The following is a 23,944-nucleotide window of genomic DNA, read 5'->3' as shown; positions in this document are numbered from 1 at the left end:
CCTTTTAATGTGCACTCTGGAAAGCATAGGGTGACGGTTCAGGTAATTGGATCACTGCCTCCCATTTTGGAGCTTCTTGCAGGCGTTTGGGGAGTGAACCTGTGGATGGAATTAGCTGTTTGTGTCTCTGTCTCTCTGCCTTTCAAATAAAATTTTTTAAAAATAATTTAAAAAAATCAAACTTTATGATAGTTGTATTTTTAAACAATATTTTTTGTTTATTATGATCAGGGTGAGGGAGCATTGTAAGAAAAATTGCTAAAGTCTTTGAAATGGATATTGATACAGAAATAGAGACGTCCATAAATCCTTCAGGCCAGAGCCACGGCTCACTTGGCTAATCCTCTGCCTGCGGTGGTGGCACCCCGGGTTCTAGTCCCGGTTGGGGTGCCGGATTCTGTCCCGGTTGCTCCTCTTCCAGGCCAGCTCTCTGCTGTGGCCAGGGAGTGCAGTGGAGGATGGCCCAAGTCCTTGGGCCCTGCACCCAAATGGGAGACCAGGAGGAAGCACCTGGCTCCTGGCTTCAGATCGGTGCAGCACACCAGCCGCAGTGCGTTGGCCGTAGTGGCCATTTGGGGGGTGAACCAATGGAAAAAGGAAGACCTTTCTCTCTGTCTCTCTCTCTCACTGTCTAACTCTGCCTGTCCAAAAAAAAAAAAAAAAAGAATCCTTCAAAGAGCTCAGGGAACTGCATATTATGAAAAAGCAATGACAGGATTTCCAAATTATTTTTCACTTAAGTAAGTTTAAACTTTTATTTCATTTTTCATAATTTTTTGAAATACACTCATGGAAAAAAAGATGAATCCTTGAACATTATGCTGTTCTTGGGTATAGTCTCCTTTCTGCATAAGAAGGAATTTTCTTCTGATCCAGCCTCCTGCTAATGTGCACCCAGGAAATCAGCAAATGATGTTTAAAGTACTTGAGTCACTGCCTTCCATTTGCATTTTTCTACCTTAAATAGCCCATTAATAACTTTTTCTTTATTGGTTTATTAAATTCATTTACTGGTTAATTGAAGACTTCAAACAAGGTAAAATATACTTATTAATTTTTAAGAAGTATCTCACCTAGACTGTGATAAGTATTAACTTTATAAAATAGATTATTCAACATTCAGTAAATATGAATGAGAACTCAAAATTTTAATATTTGTATAAAGTCAAGAAATAGAGATATACATTACGTAGGTATAATATGAGTTATTTTAATTGATCAATATCTTGAATATGTTGTACAGATAAAATGGAGTTTCTATTAGCAGATTAAAACCAAAAGAAAATTAAAATAAATTCATATTTAAAATTATAAGCAATAAATACAGCACTAACCTACCTCTAATTCTATGTACATTGGGTTATATTTAAAGAAACACTAAATTACAAAATGGATATTTGAAGACTAAGTACATTGGAAAATAACTTTAGAAAATAGTGACAGATCCGAGTTTTTAGAAAATTAGAATGTAATTTCCCAACAATTGCAATAATTGCAGGACAATGGCAGATACACATATTGAAAGCTAGAATGATCCAAATTAATTTTTAGATACCAAAGAAGTTGCCTTAAAAAGTATCATATTTACTTGTTTTTATGAGGAGAATACAAAGATCTTAGTTAGCACTTAAGTTTCAGAGAAATCTAACATTTAAAAAATATTACTGCTAACAATATATGGGTAAAAAATAACACTGATTAATCAGAGTGGCTGGTACTCATAAAGAATGTACAAAAGATGAGCCCTTGTGAAAAAAAAAAAAACTCTGACTTAAACTGAATATAGTAAAAGCACAATAAAAAATACTAGAAATTACAATGTCATTTAAATGTAATGCTCTCTGATAATTCAGCATGTTCTAATGTCATTGGTGGTTGAGACTTGACAGTTCATCTAGAGGAATGCTGAAATACATGAACACTGTCAGCAAAGAATTTTAATCTATCTTTTAATAATAAATAGCTAAAATTGAGTTTATTAAAAGGAATTTTTTGTATAATTTAAACAGCTAAATGTCCAGAACAGCCTGCGTTCCTTTTTTGACAGCTCATTGTGAAATCCATAAATTTGAAGCTAACTTAATAATACCTTTATTGTATAGATAAATTATAAATGCAATGACCACATCATTTAATATGTTAATTCTTACTAATATATAATTTTCCTATGCAGTTTTGTATGACTTCTGACTAATTGTCTATCGACAGCTTAGGAGACAACTTAGGACTAAGTTATTAGTTTAATTCATTTTAAACAGATTGACGCACTTCAAAAACACATACACATAATACCTCCTAAAATTGACTTTTGCTAGTCAAAATAATTCTTGTTCTCTAGAGATTTCAGTGCAAATAATATTAGAGAAACTGCATCCCATTTAAACGTCATTTTAATTCATTAGCAAGGATTTCTTCCATCTTAATTATAAATGACTGAAACAATTATTTCTGAATAATATATGTAAGCTTTCACAAGTTTATATTGTAATATACAGTAGCTCTATTAAAATGTTAAAACACTGTATATGATATTATATTCCTCAAGTTCTTTTTCTTTAAAAAGCTAGAATATTTCCAATATGTATTTTACTATATCTTCATAAAGTAAAAGTTAGTAAAGAAAAATTTTAATAGGGTAAAACCCATAGAGTAGCAGGTCGGCATCTATTACAGTAGTTGTTTAAAACTTTTGGATTGAAATACTAGCTCACCATCAAAATGTAAAAAGAACTATGTCAAGCACACCTATTATTGAGGTTTAAATCACCAAAGCTAATGTACCAATAAAATAATGGGCATTGCATTTTTAAAATAAATATTTTATATCTTATCGTGGATGTTTCTATTTTCTTAGACCTTCTGATGCTGGCATCTGGTTGTCTTTAAAATATTCATCAAAATAGAATTCCAGACTCTATTTTATTATAAAATCAGCCCAGACACAGTATCAGGTATTAACATACATACACTATTGCATTACTTATTTGCTTTTAAAAATCACCTAGCTTGTATATATTTGATTTGACACCACAAAATAAAGTAATGGATATTCACAAGCTCATTTTCACAACAAACTTTTTTTTACAAACTTCTGAGAAAATAAGAAATCCTTCATTGATTTCCTTCATATAAAATGATTCCTAAGTTGTCTATACAGTAGAAATGGAAGGGGTCCAGTTTCTGTTGACAGATACAGAGAAAATGATCCCCATTCCCACTTGTGTAGTAAGATGGGAAGTAGCTGAGAAGGTTTTTGTGGTATCAAGCAAGATGTCTCCCTAATGAGACAGAAATAAGGTTGTGTGTTACACATCCTGTTCACCAAGTCTTGAAAATGAATATGCCCTAGGGAAAAAATGTGATGAGTCAGCAAATGAATAGCTTATAACAATTATGCTCAGTTCCTTCTCTTAAGAGAGTAAGCCAATAGAAATCACTAACTCTGTCTAGTCCATTTCAGATGGTAATTGAGCAGGGGAAAAAAAAGCTATATCCATGACAATAAGTTGAAGATTTTAAAGACAAACCAACAAAAAGCTCATTTTCCCTCCATGTCCATAGGATCTAGCTGGGTTCTATAAACAATAATAGGGTTATTCTTAAGTAAATTAATTCCAGCTCATAAGAATTGATTGTGCTTATTGTTTTTTCCAAGTCCATATTCACTGATTTAAGGTTGGTAGCTGAATGTCAGTCACAGTGACAGTATTTACTGGCCAACATTAAAATCAAGATGGTTTCCCCATACAGAGATGGTTTTTAAACATTTGTTAACACATTTCTGATTTACTGTCAGGGATTTTTTTATGGCATTCTAGAATTTGAGTTAACATCGATGTCTTCTAGCTGTATAGTTGTAAATGCAAGTCCTTGATTTAGGAATGGCACCAAACAGGCAATGATTCCTCTATTTTTATATAACTAAATCATACAACTTTTCCTGTTTTAACACAACATTTTCAATATCATGGATGCTTTTTCCATTTAAGTGTTCACTAGGACAGTCATGACTATATCCTGGAACATCACTGATTGTTGACACTGTGTAAGATGCACTACGGAGAGCTTCTGAGTGGGAAAAGCTGTTTCCAAATTGGATTTTGTATTGATTCCAGTTTCTTCTCAAAATTGCTTGAACCTATTAATCAAAAAGAAACAGAACAAAAACATTCATTAATTGGTATAAAGATGTTTTATTTGAAGCACAATAAAATGTTTTATAGAAAAGTTTTTCTTAAAGAATTGATGTAGTTAATATGTTTTTATTTCCTTGTTTTAAAAATTGTCATCTTTACATTAGTAAATATATTGTAATACTCTATTTTTAGATTCCATTAATTTTTAATTAATTTATTTATTTGAGAGGCAGAGAGAAAAACAGAAAGAGAGAGGGCTTCCATCTGTTGATTCGCCCTAAAATGTCCAAACAAAAGGCAGGAACTCAACCAAGCTCTGCCATGTGATTGTCAGGAACCAAAATACCTGAGCAATCAACTACTGCCTGGAATCTGGAGCAAGAGCCAGGTTCTAAACTCAAATATTCTGATATTGGATGTGGACATCTTAACCAGCATCTTCATTGCTAGAACATATGCCCACCCCATATTAATATTTTTATTACATGCATTGTCTTGAACATGTTAATGCACAACTAATGATTATTAGTAGTAAAAATTTCAAAAATTAAATGAGTCTTCCATCTTTATTTGGAACTACAGATCAAGGCTAGATATGTCCTGTATAGTGACTTTTGGTTTCAACTGAACTTAAGGCAGTAAGGTAATTTCCTTCCTGTCAAGCCAGTGGGCACATATGAGAATAGTCCAACACATCTCCAACTTGACCTTTTGGACATTGCCCAATCTGATGAGTTAACAGACTGGCTTGGAGCAGTATACCTCTGAGTCCAAATATGTTAGGCAAATCCCTGTGGCCTGATCTGTTTCTGGACAAAGTGTACACTGCTCGGAATGGCCTTCCTGAAGTTCTCCACCACTCTTGCATCTTACGTTACTTCCCAAAGGGAATCTAAGCTTATAAAAGCAATTTCCAATGATCAAAATAACATAAACTACTACTACTAATCATTGTTTAACTTTCTACTACTTCTATACAATTCCTCAACTTTCTATCTGTTATATTCATATATACCTATCAATGTTACATATTTTAAGATGGGCTTACACATTTCTCTAATAGATCAAGAAAACAGTTCTCCAAATTACAAATATTTTGTAGCAAATAAGTATTCTGAAGAGATTTGCAGTTCCATGGGCTATCATAAATTTCTCTTGAAATCTCCTGTGCACTATCATCTGAAATGAGCACAAAGATTTACTGTCTCATTTCATATTTTACAATTCAGAAAAAAGGAAAGATAAAATACAAAGGCAACAACTGCTTAAGGTAAAACCAAGAATGATTTAGAGTTTCTGGCTAGTGTCCCTCTTCTCAGTAATTGAATACTCATATTCTTAAAATGTAAAATGTGGTTTCTAAAGTTATATTACTATAATGTTCAGTAACTTTGTGCTTATATCTATGTATATGGCAACCAGATCTGAACTAAATAATTTCTAGTCATATTAATGTTCCTTGAAAATAAAAGCATTTATAGAACAAAGAGTGTATTTATAGTGTAAAAAGTTTATAATCCATTTCCTACTTAGTTTACTAACTCTAAATTCTCCAAGTAAAATATTTAAATTAAGGCAACTTAAATAATATTTTCACATGTAACCTTAAGGCAAATGATAAATGGATGGCTTAGAATTATAATTTTTAAATGAATATGCAGAGATTTTTAAAAAGGATATTGATTAATTATCTAGGTATTTCTTGTGGAAATTATTTTTGATATTGCCATTTTATGCTTAATAAATTTTTCCAAGTTTGTTACTAATTGTGGACTTTTGGGTACCTAAATTATATATCTCCTTGTTAAATGCAACTGAAATGTAGCCTTTTATTAAATATTGTACATAAATGCTGAGAAGCAACTGAAAGGAAGAATTATCATAGCTGTGACTCTAGTAAAGTCCTAAAAATTAAAGGTTAAATGCAAGTCTAAAAGCCAAAATAGCTGTGGAATATCTGGCTCTTTGCCTTTGAAATTTTTTTTTTGATTAAGATTATTATACTTTTTCTCCCTTTCAACAAAAGTCAAAAATAAATCTAATTGTGGCCAGGCCTTTCAGGACACTGGTTGGGAGGCCTACATGCCAAATCATAGTGCCCGGGTTTTGAGACTTTGGTCCACTTCCAATGCAGCTTACTGCTAATGCTTACCCTAGAAGTTAGCAAGTGATATTTCAATACCTGAGTCCTTGCTACCTTCATAGGAGACGAAGACTGCATTCTGGGACCTGACTTTGGCTGGCCCCACCTCCCATTGTTGCAGGCATTTGGGGAGTGAACCAGTGCATAGAAGATCTCTTTCTGTTTGTCTGTCTCTCTACTTTTCAAATAGAATTTCAAAATAAGTAAACCTAATCAAAGACACACAGGCCTAGTAGACTTCTGTTTGCTTATATTGCTTATATTATTGCTTATATTGTTTTCTGTAAGGATGCTGCAATTTTCATCTGTGTCCTCTAATTCAATATTGCACCTGTTCAACAGAATATTAAAGTGGTCACTTAAATGAGAAAACTAAAAGGAAGATATCCTGCTGTTATTAACTGTATGAATATATTTTTCACTTTTTTGCATGAATGTTGTATACAGTGTTGTCAAGTCAGATGTTTAGAATTTAACATTATGATTTCATATACCCATAAACATTTGATAAGCAACCAACTCTATCCTTCTTAATCTAACTTCAGTTAAAAATATTTACTAGATTCATATAAAAATTCTTATGTGAAATCAGTTGTTCTCAACATATCTTCTTGTTCATTTTATAAAAATCTCTACCCTCAAGTGTGAAATGTACTCTTTGCTGATCAGAGTTTCTAGATAGTCATGTTAACAGAGTACATTTTGTCTGTGTGGAATAGGGGATGAGGCAAAAGTTGCCTGAGTACTTGCCAGGCAACAGTGATTTAACTTTTGAGAAATAACAGAAGGAAAGTATTAGCTATAATAGTAAACAGAGGTGAGAGTAGAGAAAAATACATGTGTTAAGCAAAAGACAAGTCATTTGACCTAATGTGGAAAGCAAAAAGGAAACTAAGCCTGGGCAAATGATTTTAAGAAGTACATGACATAGTTGGAACCACAGAAAATGACTTTGGCAGCTATTCCTTCATGTTATTAGAATGGGAAAACCTAAGAGGCAACGTGACAAAAAGAGAAGGATTATTTCTTAAGACTAGAAATGAATCATACTTATACAAGGGTTGTATCTCTAGAGATTAAGAAAGGGGGACAGATATTAGAGATGTGTGAAGAATTGAAGGATTTGGCAATAAACAAGCTCAGTGATTTTGTATTTTAATTATCTGTTGCCAAATTTTCTTAATCTTAGGACATGGCTGAAGATCAATGTTCTCTGTCCCTTTTGCTTACACAGATAGAGTGCAACAAGAGTATCAGGAATTAGTTTGGATATTCTTTGGGCACACTTGCTTCATAAAAGGATCAGTTTGAGATGCACACATTTGCACATGTGTTTTTAAAAATGAGTTAGTTGACAGCTTTAATAATGAGTCTGTAATAAATTGAGTAACTATTGAGAGTGAAGCAGATGCTAAAAACTTGACATTCCCCAGCTGACATTAAATCTTGTGAGACTTGTGGTGTAAGGAACTTGTTTTTATTCCCCCCTTGACAAAGATAGACACATACTCCTAGAAATTGAGAATTTACAAAAATAAGACAACCAAGAAGAAAGTAATATCTTTGGGGGTCAAATGGCGTCATCCATTTATTATACACTGGGGCCTATCACAAAATATTTTAATAATGATTGGGTTTTAGATACTTAAAATTATACTTTAGAAAACAAGATCTGTTTCTGTAGATTCAGAAATGCAACTTTTCGGTGTCAGGCATGTTCTTTGACTTGTGTGCATATCACTCTTATCTATATTTAATTTTTACAACCTACATAGCATTAAAAAATTACCTAATCAATGGATACAAAAATAAGCTAATAAGTTCTATTTGAATTTTATTAATAAAACAAATATCTGTGCTTTTTAGTTGCATCCTCTGTCTATACTTTTAATTGACTTCAGAAGAGAAGGTACTCTTATTTTCTGAAAGGCAGAAAAATATGAAGCATTATCTATAGGTTTGAAATATAGTTGACCATGTTTGACAGTTCTACAGCCTATATAAATGGATTAAAATATCTGTATATTGAAATTAAAATGTATTCCAATTAATTGAAAATTGAGTATTATTATATGCCAAGTAAAAAAGGAATTGTTCTCATAAAGTTATGGTAATTGGTTCCACATGGTCCCCATCAGAGGTTTTCTAATAAACCTCTCAGTTATCGAGTGTCTGTACCTCACTCAGTGGTGCTCTGGGTTTCCAAACTTTCTTCAATTTTGCTAAATCCTCCTACAGGTTAAAATTTGTCAAGTAGATTAAAACACATAAATAGCTAAGTCAACAGAATTCAAACCCATGAGCTATAATACTAGCTATATGCAAAAGAAATGTGGCATCAATTTTCAAAATGCCTAAAAATTCTGAAGTAGGAAAGCTTTAATAAAAATCAAGAAATATCTAAAATCACATTTCCATGTTACAATTTAGGGCATTCTATTCTAAATTCCCTAACCTATTACACTTCCTCCTTGTATAATTGAGAATTCTCTTTTTAAATGATTTTGTGTCCACTGTAAAAATGTTTCCATAGGCCACACCATGGAGGAGACAAAAAAAATGAGAGAGAGAAGAGAGAAGTGAGTCATTTATATTTCCTGTTATTTTATGTGTTCTATGAAGTTAGGATTGCTTAGCACCGTACTTGGGACAAGGTATAGACTTAGTAGGATTCAAAGGTAGGTCAAAGGATTCAACAAATAGAAGCCACTACTAGAATATTTTAAACTGAGGCTGAAATTTCAGTAGCCTCGAACTTTAATATTACCTAATTTTTACTTTTCTTATGGAAATGGTACTTGAAATAGTTGTTTCTGAGGAATTTATAATTCTATATAATTTTTAAAAAGAAAAATATATTGTAAATAGCAAAATGATGCAAGGAATAAAATCAATCAACATACCTCTCCATTAAAAAAACAGAAAATTGTAGAGACCAAAAGACCCTGTGAAAGAAAAATAGAATTCTCTGAATCCAAAAGGAAAAGTTGTGTTTATTTATAACAAATTGCTATATAAGAAATCAAGAATAACACCAAAAGTGTATGCCAGTTTACTAACAAATTTCTCAAGCAAGCTGCCTTCTTGATGTCATGAACACCATACCTGATAGTGCATAAGGATGTGCATGATGTAGTCATATACCTCCTCTGCAATCCTCCCTTCAGGTCGCCATGGAATCAGCACGAATTCAATGCCAAGCAGTGGCACCAGAATAAGAGTAGCTCTCACAGCTTTCATGTAGAGATTAGATTCAGCTTGGTGTGTCACTTTTAACTTGGTGATGAGAACACGTACAATATTTAATAGAAAAAAAAGATTCACCTAAATGAAAATAAAATGGCATATAAAATTGTTTTATATTTAATATGTAATATTGAAAAATCTCCAATTTTTATAAATATTAGAATATTTTCAATGTACAAGACTTTTTAAAATGTATATAAGTGATCTTCAAAAAAGTTCTTGAGAAAGGCATCTTATAAAAATGCATGAATTGGGGCTGGCACCATGGTGCACTGGGTTAATCCTCTGCCTGCAGCGCCGGCATCCCATATGAGCACTGGTTCTAGTCCCAGTTGCCCCTCTTCCAGTCCAGCTCTCTGCTGTGGCCAGGGAAGGCAGTGGAGGAAGGCCCAGGTGTCTGGGCACCTGCACCCGCATGGGAGACCAGGGGGAGGCACCTGGCTCCTGGCTTCAGATCGGTGCAGCATGCCGGCTGTAGTGGCCATTTTGGGGGTGAACCAATGGAGGGAAGACCTTTCTCTCTGTCTCTCTCTCTCTCTCACTGTAACTCTACCTGTCAAACAAGTAAATAAAAATCTTTAAAAACATGCATGAATTTTGAAAAATTTTGCACCAAAAGTAATTTTTAATTCCATTTTTTCATGGAACTTTTTGAAGTTTTCTCTGAGATATGAATTTGTTTATATAGAATTGTGATTTATTTTTAAAAGCTTTAATGTATTTAAACTTTAGAAAAATTACAGTAGTGAAAATACTTGAGTGTTTTTCTCAGGTCATTTTTCAACCGCAATTTTTAAATGTTTTATATTTTTAGTGTAAAGGAAGCAATTGTTTGCAACAAACAGCTAACATTTTAAAGCATCACTTCATTATAAATGTCCACACTACATTATTTCCACATGCATATTTTACCATGATAGCCATTTTCATCTTTTTGTTTATTCTTTCTGTGTTTCTTTATGTAACAATAATCCTTACAACAACTCTCCAAAATAGGAGTCTAATACTCATTATCCTTATAGAAGACTAAGTCATACAACTGAACTAGTTAATATTCAACCTGGTATTTCCCAGAGCTAAAATCATTTGGCATCCCATAGGACCCTATGTATTTACTGTGGCTTTACAACCTTCCTCAAGACACACCATTTCTTTGAAAGGGAAACATAAAACTTAAATATAGTATGAAATCAGGAAACACAGGAAACTGCTGGATTGGATTCATAATCTCTCTGTGTGTTTTTCTTTCTGTCTCTCTCTCTCAATAATACTTTCTCTCTCTCTCATATTTATTCGTGTCATTTTTTTGGTCTATTTACTTTACACCCAGTACTTATGACTTCCATAGAATTGTGTACATTAACTGCAGAAAAGTCCCAAGAAGGCAAATTGCTCTTCTCTTTCTTTTCTTCTCACCTTAACTTCTGTCATCTGCCCTTTATTTGATAATTTTACAAATCCAACTACAAATCAATATATACTGTATATCCTCATACCTTAATAAATTTGAAAAATAAGGGAGATTAATAATTTAATATAGAAAACAGTTCGCAAATAACAGAGCATTTAAGACATGTGTTATAAAAACAACTGAGCATAAAATCATTCCACTACTATTCTTAGAGAATTCATTGGGACATATGCTTCATAAATATACAGCTCAGTATAATACTGATGGCAATGCATCTATAAAAAGGAACATGTTATAGACACAGGGATGTGATAAATACAAAGCAAAATAAGCTCTCTCAACAGGTATTAGAATGAAACATGACAAATCAACATGTCAGCTTTATTTCTTACAACCTGTTGCCATGCTTTCCTGAGCATTCATTTCTGTTTTAAAAGTTAGGACTAAATGTAAAATTTACTGTATTTGAGTGATATGGATATTTGAGGAGAAGAGAAGAGAGGAGAGGAGGGGAGGGGAGGGGAGGGTGAGGAGGGCAGGGGAGAGGAGAGGGGCAGAGAAGTATCATTTTATTTTTAGAATTGTATCTAATACTCTGTTCTCTATATTATTACTACATAAACATTAGAATTATGTTGTAATTATTTTTGCTATGACCCTATTGTATTAATAAATTCCTTAAATCAATAAAATCACTACCAGTTCACAGAAGTAAAGGCAATACAGCCCTTTTATTTTATTATGAATTTATAATATAGAATATTTTGTAATCTAATAAACAACTCTAAATCATATATTAAGAAAATACAGTAGAAATATTGTAATTTAGATTCCATTATATAAAAAATTTTTAAATGAAGACTACTTTTCCAAAATAGCAAATCTATTTAAAATGTGAAACTAAAAACTAGAATTGACAGTGGGGTTAGTCCTCACATTATCTATTGTATGAACAGTTGTGTTAGAGTGAAATGACCCAATTCTCCATGCTACTTCTCACAGAACATGCTTTTAAGAATTATGACTCTCTCATCCTACTTTAATTTCTACAACTATTTCCATTCATTTTAAGCAAAAAATAGGATGAGTTTTAAATTTCACATGAAGTACATCTGAATTTCATCCAAATTAGAGAGCAAAAATAGTTAAAAAGAAAACCAAAAGCCTCTTTTTACTACAACTCATATAAACTTCACAATGCTATAGACAGAAAACATTTACATATCACAATATCAACCTGGTATCACAACAGGAAGTGGGTGACAGTACATTGACAGTAGAAGGATTCCTGGAGCCAGTCACATAACAACAATGGCCAGCAATTCCTTAATTATGCCCTGGAGTGACCTAAATAGCTCATTAAACCTAAATTAAATATAACCACTCTTCACTTCTGTGTAGCAATACCTCAATAATGTTGTGGTCACTCCAATACCATCCTGCCCAAGGAGAAATTCATAGAGGAAGTCTGAATGAAAAGAAACTGATTGTGGTTAAAAGAGCTTTAAGAGCTGTTACACTCTATATTTGCTGGGAGCTTTTACTGTTGAAACTCTGTGATTTAAGAATTTGAACTACATATTACTCTTTGTAATCAGGTCTTTTGTAATAAAATGTTGTCTTGTATTTGTTCTGGAAGCTCCTGGGTGGCCCAAACAATGCTTTAATTTATTTGAGCTCTGCTCAGAACAGAACCATGGTATCATGCATAAATTACAAATGCATAAACTTTTAAAGCATTTTCAAGAGTTTATTGTGTTTAAAACATCATGCTAATCACTTTAAAGGAAATATTTAATATGTATAATACCCTCTGAATATGCATTTTTATTATTCATCATTACAGAGAAAAAAATAAGTTCCCGAAAGCTGCATAACAAAATAAAGCAGAACTTGTCTTGCAATACAGTCAACAGTGGTCTCTACCAAGATTCAGTGTTGGCTCTCTGAGGACAAAGACTACAAAGCAGGAAGTCTCAGGATATAGCTTAAACACAGTGTCTCACTGTGGAGGCAGAAAGGGAAGGAGGCACTTCTGCCTTTGAAATTCACTACAATGTACAGTAAGATACAGTAAAATGTTCATAAAAGACATAAAGGAAACCAAGTGTTGATTTGTGAACTTTTTGTCTCGTGTGGCCAGGCACAAACCAGAAATGTGACACTTGTGAGTTTTCTGCATGAAGGCTAAGCACTTTTTATGCTTTAACGTTTTAACACATTTAATACTTATATTTGTTTAAAAGAACAATAAAAGTCACTATTATTAAATCCTCTACATTCTTTATTTTCCAAATGAGGGACTTGAGGCAATGAGTGATTATTTTAATTGCTTAAAGTCACCAGCATGAAAGAGGTGCAAGTGCAATTTGAACTCATGCAACAATCAACAAAATGACTTAACAATGATACATTTTGAAAATAGCTTCAACAATTTTCTAATATAAACATACACTAAATTGCAAATAGTAAATATAGTAAAGTTACAGAATATTTGTATAGAAACAAATTGTTGAAAAACACAGCCAGGAAACTTTCAATTTTGGCGAAGGAATATATTATACCTAAATATACAAGTACTGCTTTGTATTCATTTGTTCTCCCATCTCAGATAGCATAATAAAAGTTTTGAATGTGATTTCTATATCCCTACAATCACACTTAAAGATATCCAATTGGTGTACTCAATAAAGTGATGATTATTACAAACATTTTAAAGGCTCTCTTTTTCTAATGTCAAGTCTCATCTTTAATGGAATGTTAATCTTACATAGGTGTGTTTGCTTTCCTTGTTGTATTCCTTACTTAACCGAATCCATCCCTGTTCTGCTCTATGATCCAGAAAGTGACATCTATATTCAGCATGGGAACTCAGGCTCACTTTCTTGCTCTCTGACATTGGCTGCATTTGGGTAAAGGGAGGAACCAGGAGATCAGTGTATGAGAAATCTGAGTATTTGTTTCTGTTCTTCCCTGCCGTGTCTGGTTTTAGCTGTGGCTGTTTTCCTATATCCAAGGGCAGAGTTCTTGGGTCATTGCTCCCAATGCTTGCCCAATTCCAGTAACACCATTTGGTATCCTTTTCAAATTCAGCTGTGATACCATCTTCTCACATTGTTGGTCACGGTGCCTCATCACACACTACAAATGAGTTCCTTTGCCTTTCCTAACCATGCCTCAAATGTAACACCTTCATTAAATCCTGTTCTATTAAGTACTGATTCTGAAGGCTATCATAAGCCAGATGATTCAGGAAGAATAAAGTTGAAATATCAGCAATAATGAGAAAAGGAGAATTGTAATTACATACCAGTAAAGCAGCACAAATTGGGCCATGGATAATGTAGAGGAGATGAGTATCAGAACTGATCCAGCAACTAGGGGAAAAAATAAAGAAATCAATCATCTTGAAGATTTTTGTTGTATTTAGTTCCAATAGAAATCCTAAAAATGGGGCTGGTGTTGAGGCATAGTAGGTAAAGCAACTGCCTGTGATGACAGCATCGCTTATGGGTGCCAGTTCCAGGCATGGCTGCTCCACTTCTGATCAAGCTCCCTGCTAAGGGCCTGGGAAGAGCAGTGGAAAATGACCCAGGTCCTTCGGCCCCTGCCATTCACATAGAAGACGCAAGGAAGCTCCTGGCTTTGGTGTGGCTTGGCCCTGGCCATGGCAGCCATCTGGGTAATGAACCAGCAAATGGAAGATCTCTCTGTCTCTTGCTCCCTTACTGTAACTCTGACTTTCAAAATAAATAAATCTTTAAAAAATTATAAAGAGATTATCTTACTTGTCATTGTAATATAAGCTTCTGGCAATGGCATGTATACATGCAGGAATCAGTGGAAATCCTGAAAATGTCAAAGAAAAAAAATAAATAGGAAAATTTTTATAGATGAGATTCCTAAATCATGTCATGAAATATGAAACCCAAAGATTCTATAGAACTAAAACTAACTGGATGCCAAGTATTTGAACAAATATCTGTATGGTTAAGTAACAAATATGATAAACTATTAGCTATTTATATTGTGTGTGTGTGTGTGTTTATTCTAAGTCATTTTGAGTTGGTGGACACCAGAGTTTAGTTCCATAAATATGCCTCCTAGGCTATAAGGCTTAAAAGAAATTAAACATTCATATACTTTCTCTGAGATGGAATTGGCCAATATTTGGTCGATGATCAGATATGAGGAAAAGTTGAGATTGGTAAGAATTTCCAGGACAGATTAATGAGAAGCAAATTAATCATAAACCCTTATTTGAAGATGAGAAAATGATGGTTTATGTACTAAGAATTTTGCATTTTCAACATTCTAACTCAGAGTTTTCAAGCATGAAATGAAAAAATACATTATAAAAGAGGCCAGGATGTGCTAAAGATTGGTGTATCTGTATATGAAGGGACCTCAATAAGTTGGAAAATAAAATGCAAAGATGAGTTTTATCGCAAAAAATAAGTTTTCAAATCCATGCGTAGTTTTTTTAGAATACATAATTTCCATGAGCTTTCTAAAGAGCCTCTATACATACTTCTATACATCTACCTAAACCTATACAGATGGCAATTAAGTAAAATTTCAGTTTTGTTTCCAGATTCTGGGCCTACTGAATTCATTTCTGGTATTTGATATTTTGTGTTATTCTAGCTACCTTTTTTTATGACAGAAGTGTGCCTCTGCTTGCTTTGTGAATAACATATAGAAAAAAAACAACCTTTTGCACGCCTTTATTACTGACCTCTCTTACTGTAAAATGACAATTTTTTTCAAGAAACACCCATGTTTTTAAAATGGAATTTCAAAGATGGTTTGATGCATGACCAAAAAGGAGAATCAGAACTAACCCAGGACTACATCCCTAATTCATGATTCTAATTCTGTTGTTTCAGTCATTAAATATTCAGACATGATACATTATTAACTGAAATGTTTAATATCAAAAAGACATTATTAATCAAACTGTGACTATTGACAACAAGTCAGCGATACTCTGCTTTAGATATTTCAATTTAAAGCAATGATCAAAAGTAAATAACTTAATTGTCTTTTAAAGTGACTATTGATGATTCTAGGTTTGTATTATAGGGAAAAATGCTTTCTTAATCAGTTGAATCAACTTATTTATATCATGGCACTTACCCCAGCCAAGAAAATAATACCACATTAAGTGTTGCTTCTCCGCAAACACGGCCACCACTATGAGTGTGTGCAGATAGATGCCTTCACAGAGCATCCAAAAGTAGTTACAGCCCATCAGGTAAAGATGGATGAACTGGGACACTTTACAGCTGACCTGTGAAAAAGGAACCAATTAATATTTAGTCATTTATGAATCTGTATGTAAACAATACTCTAGCTCACTAAACAGAATTTGCTTTCTTCATACAATCTTTTTTTTTTTTTTCTTTGACAGGCAGAGTTAGACAGAGAGAGAGACAGAGAGAAAGGTCTTCCTTCCGTTGGTTCACCCCCTTAATGGCCGCTACGGCCGGTGCACTGCACTGAACCGATGCCAGGAGCCAGGTGCTTCCTCCTGGTCTCCCTTGTGGGTGCAGGGCCCAAGTCTTCATACAATCTTGCACACAAACAATTCAGATTTATAAAATGCCAGGTTTAAACTCACCTAACTGTACCTTTAAATTTTTAGCCATAGCCTTCAAACAATTAATTGTTTATCCAAATCTACTTCATTTAGTGAATGTGTGTTTTGCTTATGTGTTTTGGTCATTATTATGTAATTATAAGTATAAAAGTTTCACATATGAATCACTTTATATCTACTTATATATAGGTTAATAACATCATGAACTTCTAGATTGTTGCATCCTGTTGGGGGAAAAGAATAACTTTAAAAACAATTCGCTGAAAGTGCCCAAATACTTGGAAACTCTTGTATGCTGCAGGCCACCTGTGCAAATACTTACTAAATAATAATGTAATGAGTCCATATATCCAATACAAATGTGGAATTAGAGAGTTTCATGTAAGTAAAAGGAAGGAAAAAATTTAGTTTTCCTTCTACTTTAAAGGAGGTTAAAGTATAAAGGAGGTTAAAGTATAAAGTAAGGAGGAGGTTAAAGTATAAAGTAAGCATAGAAAAGTAAGAGACATGGTTTACTCTCTTAGCAAGAGGAATAAATTTAAAACTCTCCCAGAAATACATAGCCAGTTACTCTTATCAGTTTTAATTTCATGCCTGAAAACCAATAAATATTTAGTGGAAATTTTACCATTATTTTTGGAATAAATCTTTTTCACTAAAGAAAAGTAGAAGTGAAAGGCACTGGAAAATAAATATTGGGTTATCACAGATTAATAATAACATTTCATAGGAATTTTCTTAAAAACATGTCATGGCACGTATTTGGCCTAGTGATTAAGGTGCTGTCACTTGGGATCCCCACATCAAGTATTGGAGTGTCCAGGCTTGATCCCCAGCTCCACTTCTGATTCCACTTCCTGCTAACGCACACATTAAGAGGCAGCAGGGGAGGCTCAAGTAGTTGGATCCTTGCACCCAGCCGAAGGGACTAGAATCTTGATCCCTCTCTGCCTTTCAAATAAAATACTAATTTTTAAAATATTTCCACATATTTTATTTAATCCTTATGTCTATGAGTTATGTTTTATCATTGTCACATATTTTATTGCCAGAAAGCTGAATACTTCAAAAGTTAAAAGACTTGCTAATAGTCACTCATCATCAAAGCTATACCCTAAATACAATTCCTATAACTCCAAGTTTATTTTTACTACAATCAATGTCCTGATTGAAGGGTATTTGTAAAACCTGCTCCTTTATTACTATATGTGAAGAATGTAGGATACTGAATTTTAAATAATACACCTTTATATGAAGCACAACATTGTATTAAAGTCTTATCAAAGATAAAACTGAATTATTCAACTATATATGTATATATATAAATGATAAACCTCAATTTCAAATTTTTATCTGTTTAGTTTTTAGCTATTCATATCTAATTGGACTTCTGATTTTTTATTTCAGTTTAAAAACTAATCTACAAACCATTGTGATAAAAAGAATTTAGTGATGCTTCAGAAAAATGTTTTTATGTCAAATGAAGACAATAATTTTTCCAAGATGGTATTAAACATACGTTACAATTTATATTGTGTGTTTTAAATACAATATCCTTGTTTATAAATGCAAGATTTGGACTGTCTTGCTCTGCAGCTTTGTGACAAAACACTGCATCTCTTTGCCTAGAGAAATTCACTTTAAAATGGTGGGACACTGGCCAGTTTTTTATATTACTAATTATACCCCAGTGTGTTTCCTAACCCGGTGACCGTAGAGTGGAACATATACAAGATTAAACCATCCGGATGCACATGTGCAAACAATGCAGGGAATTTTAGAACTTTGGAAACCACCCTAAAAACACACATAAAACACACATGAGAGTGTTGTTTATTGACCTATTGGTAACAATTCCTTCCTTTCTCTGATTTCAGTAACTAGATAACTTAATCTTATTGAACTCACATACACAAGTTTATATGCTAAACTAGTGTATCTACTATAAACATTGTGAAAGCAGATCATCTTAAAAATTTGGTATCTTTTTTCCATAAATGCAGACATTTAGTTTCAAATATAGCTGACATGTGCATATGGCTTACATAAAATGTATGCATTCATGTAAATAAATTTAGCATGTCTTAAAAATATGGATTACAAGGAAAAAGTTTTTAAAAGTTTATTGAGGCAATGAGTACTTGGTAGGTCTTTTACTTTTTTATGTTAATAAAGTATAATATCTAGAGTGTGTAATTCATATTGTTGTTTTATTTTTATTTTATTTTATAATTTATATTTCTTCTTTTCATGTTGTTTTTTCTAACTGTATAGCATTTGTTGTTGTTTTTTTAATGAAGATTGATCAATTGAGTTCAAAGGCAGAATGACAGAGAGAGAGAGAGAGAGAGAGAGAGAGAGATGGAGGTAGAGACAAAGTGAGGAACAGATCCTCCATCCCCTAGATCGCTTCCCAAATGGCCACAACAGCCAGTTCTGGGGCAGGCTGTAGCTCAGAGCCAGGATCTCCATTCTGGTTATCCATGTGGGTGGCAGAGACCCAAGTATGTGGGCCATTAAGTACTGCCTTCCCAGGTGCATTACAGGGAGCTGTATGTTCCTTCCCAGTAGGGCATTGGGCATTTGAACCAGTGCTCTGATACAGGAAGATGGTGTCACAAATGGTGGCTCAGCATGCTAAGCCACAATGCTGGCCCATAGTTGCTTCAGTTGATTCTTCAGTTGGATTAAGTAAATGTTATGTTGTTTTAAACTCAGTGTTCCAACAGCAGCAGGATTCTACACCCAGAAAATGAGCTGAAGATATGTGTACCATGGATAAACAATTAAATCAATTATCCTCCTTTTAATATTCACTCATATATCTTATGGAATATTGAGGAGTAATTATCTCTATATTACAGGATAGCCACATATATTTTCATATGTCGGATCTATAAATGTGTCATTATTACACACATAATACATATATTAGGATTACCCCACCCCCAGTCTTGTCTCTGCTCTCTCTTCCTTAAGTAACCCTTGAATCTAAAGGCACTTTATTTTACTTACGGGATTTGTGGCCACTAAAGCCTGATTGTTGGCCACTGCAGTGAGGTGAATGATTGTTACAACAGAATTACAAACAAAAGAGAAAAACAGATTTTTGTGCAAGGTAATCCTCTGGCAACTTAGGCTCCTAAAAGGCAAAAGAAACAAAAAGCTTAGATATTATAAAATGTTTCCACATTTTTGTTAATTATCCCTCAAATAAAATACAGCCCCAGTTCACATCCACCTTTCTAATTTTGGAAGAAATATTTTTCTATCCAAGAGTCACTCATGATAAAATCTTAAATAAGGAAAACCTGTAGTTCTTCATCCTAGAGACATGAGTTGTTTTAGCAGAGGTAGATCACATAGGGAATAGGAAATTTGCCCTATAAAGCTCCTACATGAATTTCCTCTGTTAATTCCAGAACATGAGGGGCTGGCATTGCTGCGTAGCAAGTAAAGCCACCAACTGCAATGATAGCATCCCATATGCATGCTGGTCCGAGTCCCGTCTGCTCCACTTCTGATCTAGCTCCCTGCATATGTGCCTGGGAAAGCAGTAGAAGACAGCCAGGGTCCTTGAGCCCCTGTCACCCACACTGGAGACCGGGAGGAAGCTCCTGGCTCCCAGCTTCGGGCCTTCCCAGCTTCAGCAGTTGCTGCCATTTGGAGAGTAAACCAGCAGAACGAAGATTCATTCTCTCCCTCTCTCTCCCCCACTCCTCACTTGTTTCTCCTTCTCTATAATTCTGCCTTTCAAATAAACCTTTTTTAAAAAAAATTCAGAACATATTATTTAAAAATTTTATTCTTCAAACGTAAAACAGATTTACTGATGTTAGGTAATTAATAGAAACAATTATGCAGCTAATTAATTTGAACACCTTAGATTTGTCTGTCAAATTCTCACACAGATGATGTGCTTTTCATTACAATACATAGGCTCTTCTATGTATATCATCGTTTTTTGTTTTGTTTTTGTGGTGGTGGTGGTTGTTATGCAGACACATCATGAGAAAGATAATATTGTATTTAGAAGAACTGGTAAAAAAATATAGACTTAACAACCCATTATTCAGCTTCATTATTCAGCTTTACCACATTTTTATGATAGGCCGAATCATGCAAAATACATACATACAAACATACATACTATCACTTACTAAAGTATTTCCTCTTGCATAAAACAATGGAGGTGCACTGATCACGTGGAGTTTGTGTAAAAGTAGATAATGTAGAGGAATTGTTAATGATAAGTGGAGCACCACTCTTCAGAATGAACCTACATTCACTCAGATCTCTATATAGACTGCCTTACACAAGCTCAATTAAAAAAAAAAAAAAGCACTACCTTCTTCATGAAACATTTACCTAAAGGCTTATTATGGGTAACATTTAAAAATAATAAAATATAATCCCCTTGAAGCTGAAAACATATCAAGTCTAAACACATATAGGAAAACACAGAATCATTTCATTACAGAAACATCTCAGTTTGCACGTTTAAGTTATACAGTTATTAGTATCATACTAGATGATACACCCTATATAATTTAAACCAAAGACTTCTACATTGCGAACTTCAAGGAGGCAGCTGCATTGGGGCACAGCGGGTTAAATTGCTGATGGCTGTGTCAGCATCGCCTATCAGAGCATCAGTTGAGTCCCAGCTGCTCTATTTCCAACCCGATGCCTTGCTAATACACCTGGAAAAGCAGCGGAGGACAGAACAACTGCTAGTGCTGCTGACATTCACATGGCAGCTCCTGACTTCAGCCTCCTCTAATGCCAGCCATTGAAGCCTCTAGGGGAACGAACCAGCAGATGGAAGATTCTCTCTCTCTCCCCCACCCCGCTCTGTGTCACTTTGCCTTTCAAATAAGTAAAATATTTTTTAAAAGAAACTTCTAAGGAGAATTTCATCTAATTTTATGACTACATTCCATTATCCTAAATATCTATGTGTTCAGGATATTAGACTTAGGAAAGGATACCAAGGTTTTCTATATTTCAAAATGCAAAAATTAAGCTATGTTGCTTCTGAAACTTCTTCCAGCCATCTATGTGTGATTTTATATACAGCTCTAATATTTGAAAGAACTTAGAAATGTATTCAACCTAGATAATATTTACAGATTGTCAAAATGTGCATTCCACTAAAAAAAGTGGGTGCTGTTAGTGGAGACTTCTTTGAAAGACATCATGGACAAGATGGCTCTTTGAAAGATCACTGAGTATGAGAAGACAGTCAAATACCAGCATGTGTGTGAAATCCAGCTGGAGTCCCTCAAAATCAAAACAACTGAGAACAGCTTGTTTCATATTAGAGCATCACATACTTGACTTTATAATGCATACAGTGGTTAAGAGGCTGGCTGGGATAAAGCTTGAGAACAGGGTGTTGATGATTTTCTACAGAAATGAAGGAACTTTGGAAGTTTTGAATAAGCGAGGAGCATGATTCTTGTTATTGTTTAAGGAAATTCAACACCAAGGGAAACACAGCTCAATTTTCAATAAAATACCAAAGCAATGCTTTCTGTTTGGTGACTATGGATTGAACTGATGTATAGCAGAAGAGGCCTAGTACAGAATACTCTTTCCAAAACATTTATATTAAATTTATATTTTCTATATATAATAAATATACAATAAATATATATTATTTATATATTATATATCATTTATTTCTGTAACTTATCACTCTTGTATGATATAAGATATGAACATACACAATGGCTACATGGTCTTATTTTAAAATCACTGCCTTAAGCTTATCCTGTTTCTATGGAGTGCCAAGTATTGTTTAGAAAGGAACCGCTTACCCATGTAAACATGCAACTTCTTTGTAACAAAATTTAAGTAACTCGGTTACCATCATGGGAAAAAAGTAAAATGTTTTCCTTAACTGAGCCATTTTTCCATTTTCTGTTGAACACTCTTATATCTAGGAACATTGCATGATATATATAATTTTGGAGTTTTCAAATTATGGCCAAAAGATTGGGAAGATCTGCTTAGACAGCAAACCTGAAATATTTGTAAGGAGTAACTTGGAAAAGAAAGAAAACAAGCACTGGGGCCGGTGCCATGGCTCACTTGGTTAATCCTCCTCCTGTGGCACCAGCATCCCATATGGGTGCAGGTTCTAGTCCCGGTTGCTCCTCTTCCAGTCCAGCTCTCTGCTGTGGCCTGGGAGTGCAGTGGAGGATGGCCCAAGTGCTTGGGTCCCTGCACCTGCAAGGGAGACCAGGAGAAGTACCTGGCTCCTGGCTTCGGATCGGCGCTGCACGCCGGCCGTATCAGCCATTTGGGGAATGAACCAGTGGAAGGAAGACCTTTCTCTCTGTCTCTCTCTCACTATTTATAACTCTACCTGTCAAATAAATTAAAAGAAAAAGAAAAACAAAAAACAAAAACAAAAAAACAAAAACAAGCACTAAAGAAAACTTTAAAAAAAAAAAGCAATGCTTGAATACAAAATCATCATGAGCTAAAAGGATAAGTGATGAAAATACAATACGTGTGATAAGGTTAGAATTAATTAAAATGCTAATTGTAGTCAACTGAAAAATGATTTTAGGTTGCTTTATTAACACTTGAATGTCTTGTCTTCCTCTATGGTGTTCTGTATTTCCTTTCCTCTCAGAACCTCCTTTTTTCTCAGGACTCTTTTTCCCCTTCAATCTCTCTTAAAAGACAAGGACTCAGGGATGAACTGCTGGCATATATTCTCTTGTAAAGACATGACTATTGTGAGTACAGCCACTCTTTCAATAGAAGATAAAGAGATTTACTGAGTTCCCCTTTTTTATATCTAAACAATGTCTTTATGGGCAAAATTAAAAGTATAACAGAATGAAATTAGAAGGTGCATAAAGTCATGTCATTACAGAGACATAAAATCTGATTTTGAATATTTTTTAACATTATCCACATAGTATGTTACCCTAGATAATCCACTTTGTATAATTCAAACCAAAGACTTCTGCTTTAGAAACCATGATATCCAATTTTGCTGTCCAAATTAATAAACTGGACCATTGCCAAAGCATTTTTACTTTCTGATGTATAAATATGTCCTACTGCCTAAACATTAACCTGTTACTATAGTTTCTTCCATTTCTGCCTGCAGGCACTGTGCAACTTAAACAAATGCAGAGAGATGATATCTCACATATGGTTTCCATCATTGGTGGTAAAAATGGCTCAGATTTTTCTGTGATGCATATTGTTTTCTTCTAAATATATTCATTAACACATGTAAATGTATTGGTACAAACAAAATAAACTTGTAATTGAAAACCAGAAACACGTGATTGGTAAACAAAGGATTTTTTTAAATGAGGCCCTAAAATTATGAGATGTCTTTTTCAAATGTTAACCTATGAATAATTTTATCTACTGCA

The 23,944-nt window shown here is 33.9% G+C and overlaps 1 protein-coding gene across 2 annotated transcripts in view; it reads right to left on the bottom strand.

Annotated features, from left to right (window-relative positions):
• Positions 1–1,129: 1,129 nt before the first annotated feature.
• Positions 1,130–23,944, bottom strand: part of CALCRL (calcitonin receptor like receptor) — a 96,586-nt gene continuing 73,771 nt past the window's right edge. For both annotated transcript variants that reach the window (XM_051849375.3, XM_051849374.3), the window contains 7 exons: positions 19,554–19,680; positions 16,076–16,229; positions 14,725–14,785; positions 14,247–14,313; positions 9,385–9,603; positions 9,183–9,224; positions 1,130–4,138 (listed from right to left, as the gene is read on the bottom strand). In XM_051849375.3, coding sequence (XP_051705335.3) covers positions 3,914–4,138; positions 9,183–9,224; positions 9,385–9,603; positions 14,247–14,313; positions 14,725–14,785; positions 16,076–16,229; positions 19,554–19,680 — 895 coding nt within the window. In that variant the 3' untranslated portion in view covers positions 1,130–3,913. The remainder of the gene's footprint in view (positions 4,139–9,182; positions 9,225–9,384; positions 9,604–14,246; positions 14,314–14,724; positions 14,786–16,075; positions 16,230–19,553; positions 19,681–23,944) is intronic.

This window comes from Oryctolagus cuniculus, chromosome 3 (genome assembly GCF_051225735.1).
Source record: "Oryctolagus cuniculus isolate XC-2025 breed Fujian yellow rabbit chromosome 3, ASM5122573v1, whole genome shotgun sequence".
Taxonomy (NCBI): Eukaryota; Metazoa; Chordata; class Mammalia; order Lagomorpha; family Leporidae; genus Oryctolagus; species Oryctolagus cuniculus.
Note: the sequence above shows the minus strand (reverse complement) of the source record. Positions and strands in the feature narration are given on the sequence as shown.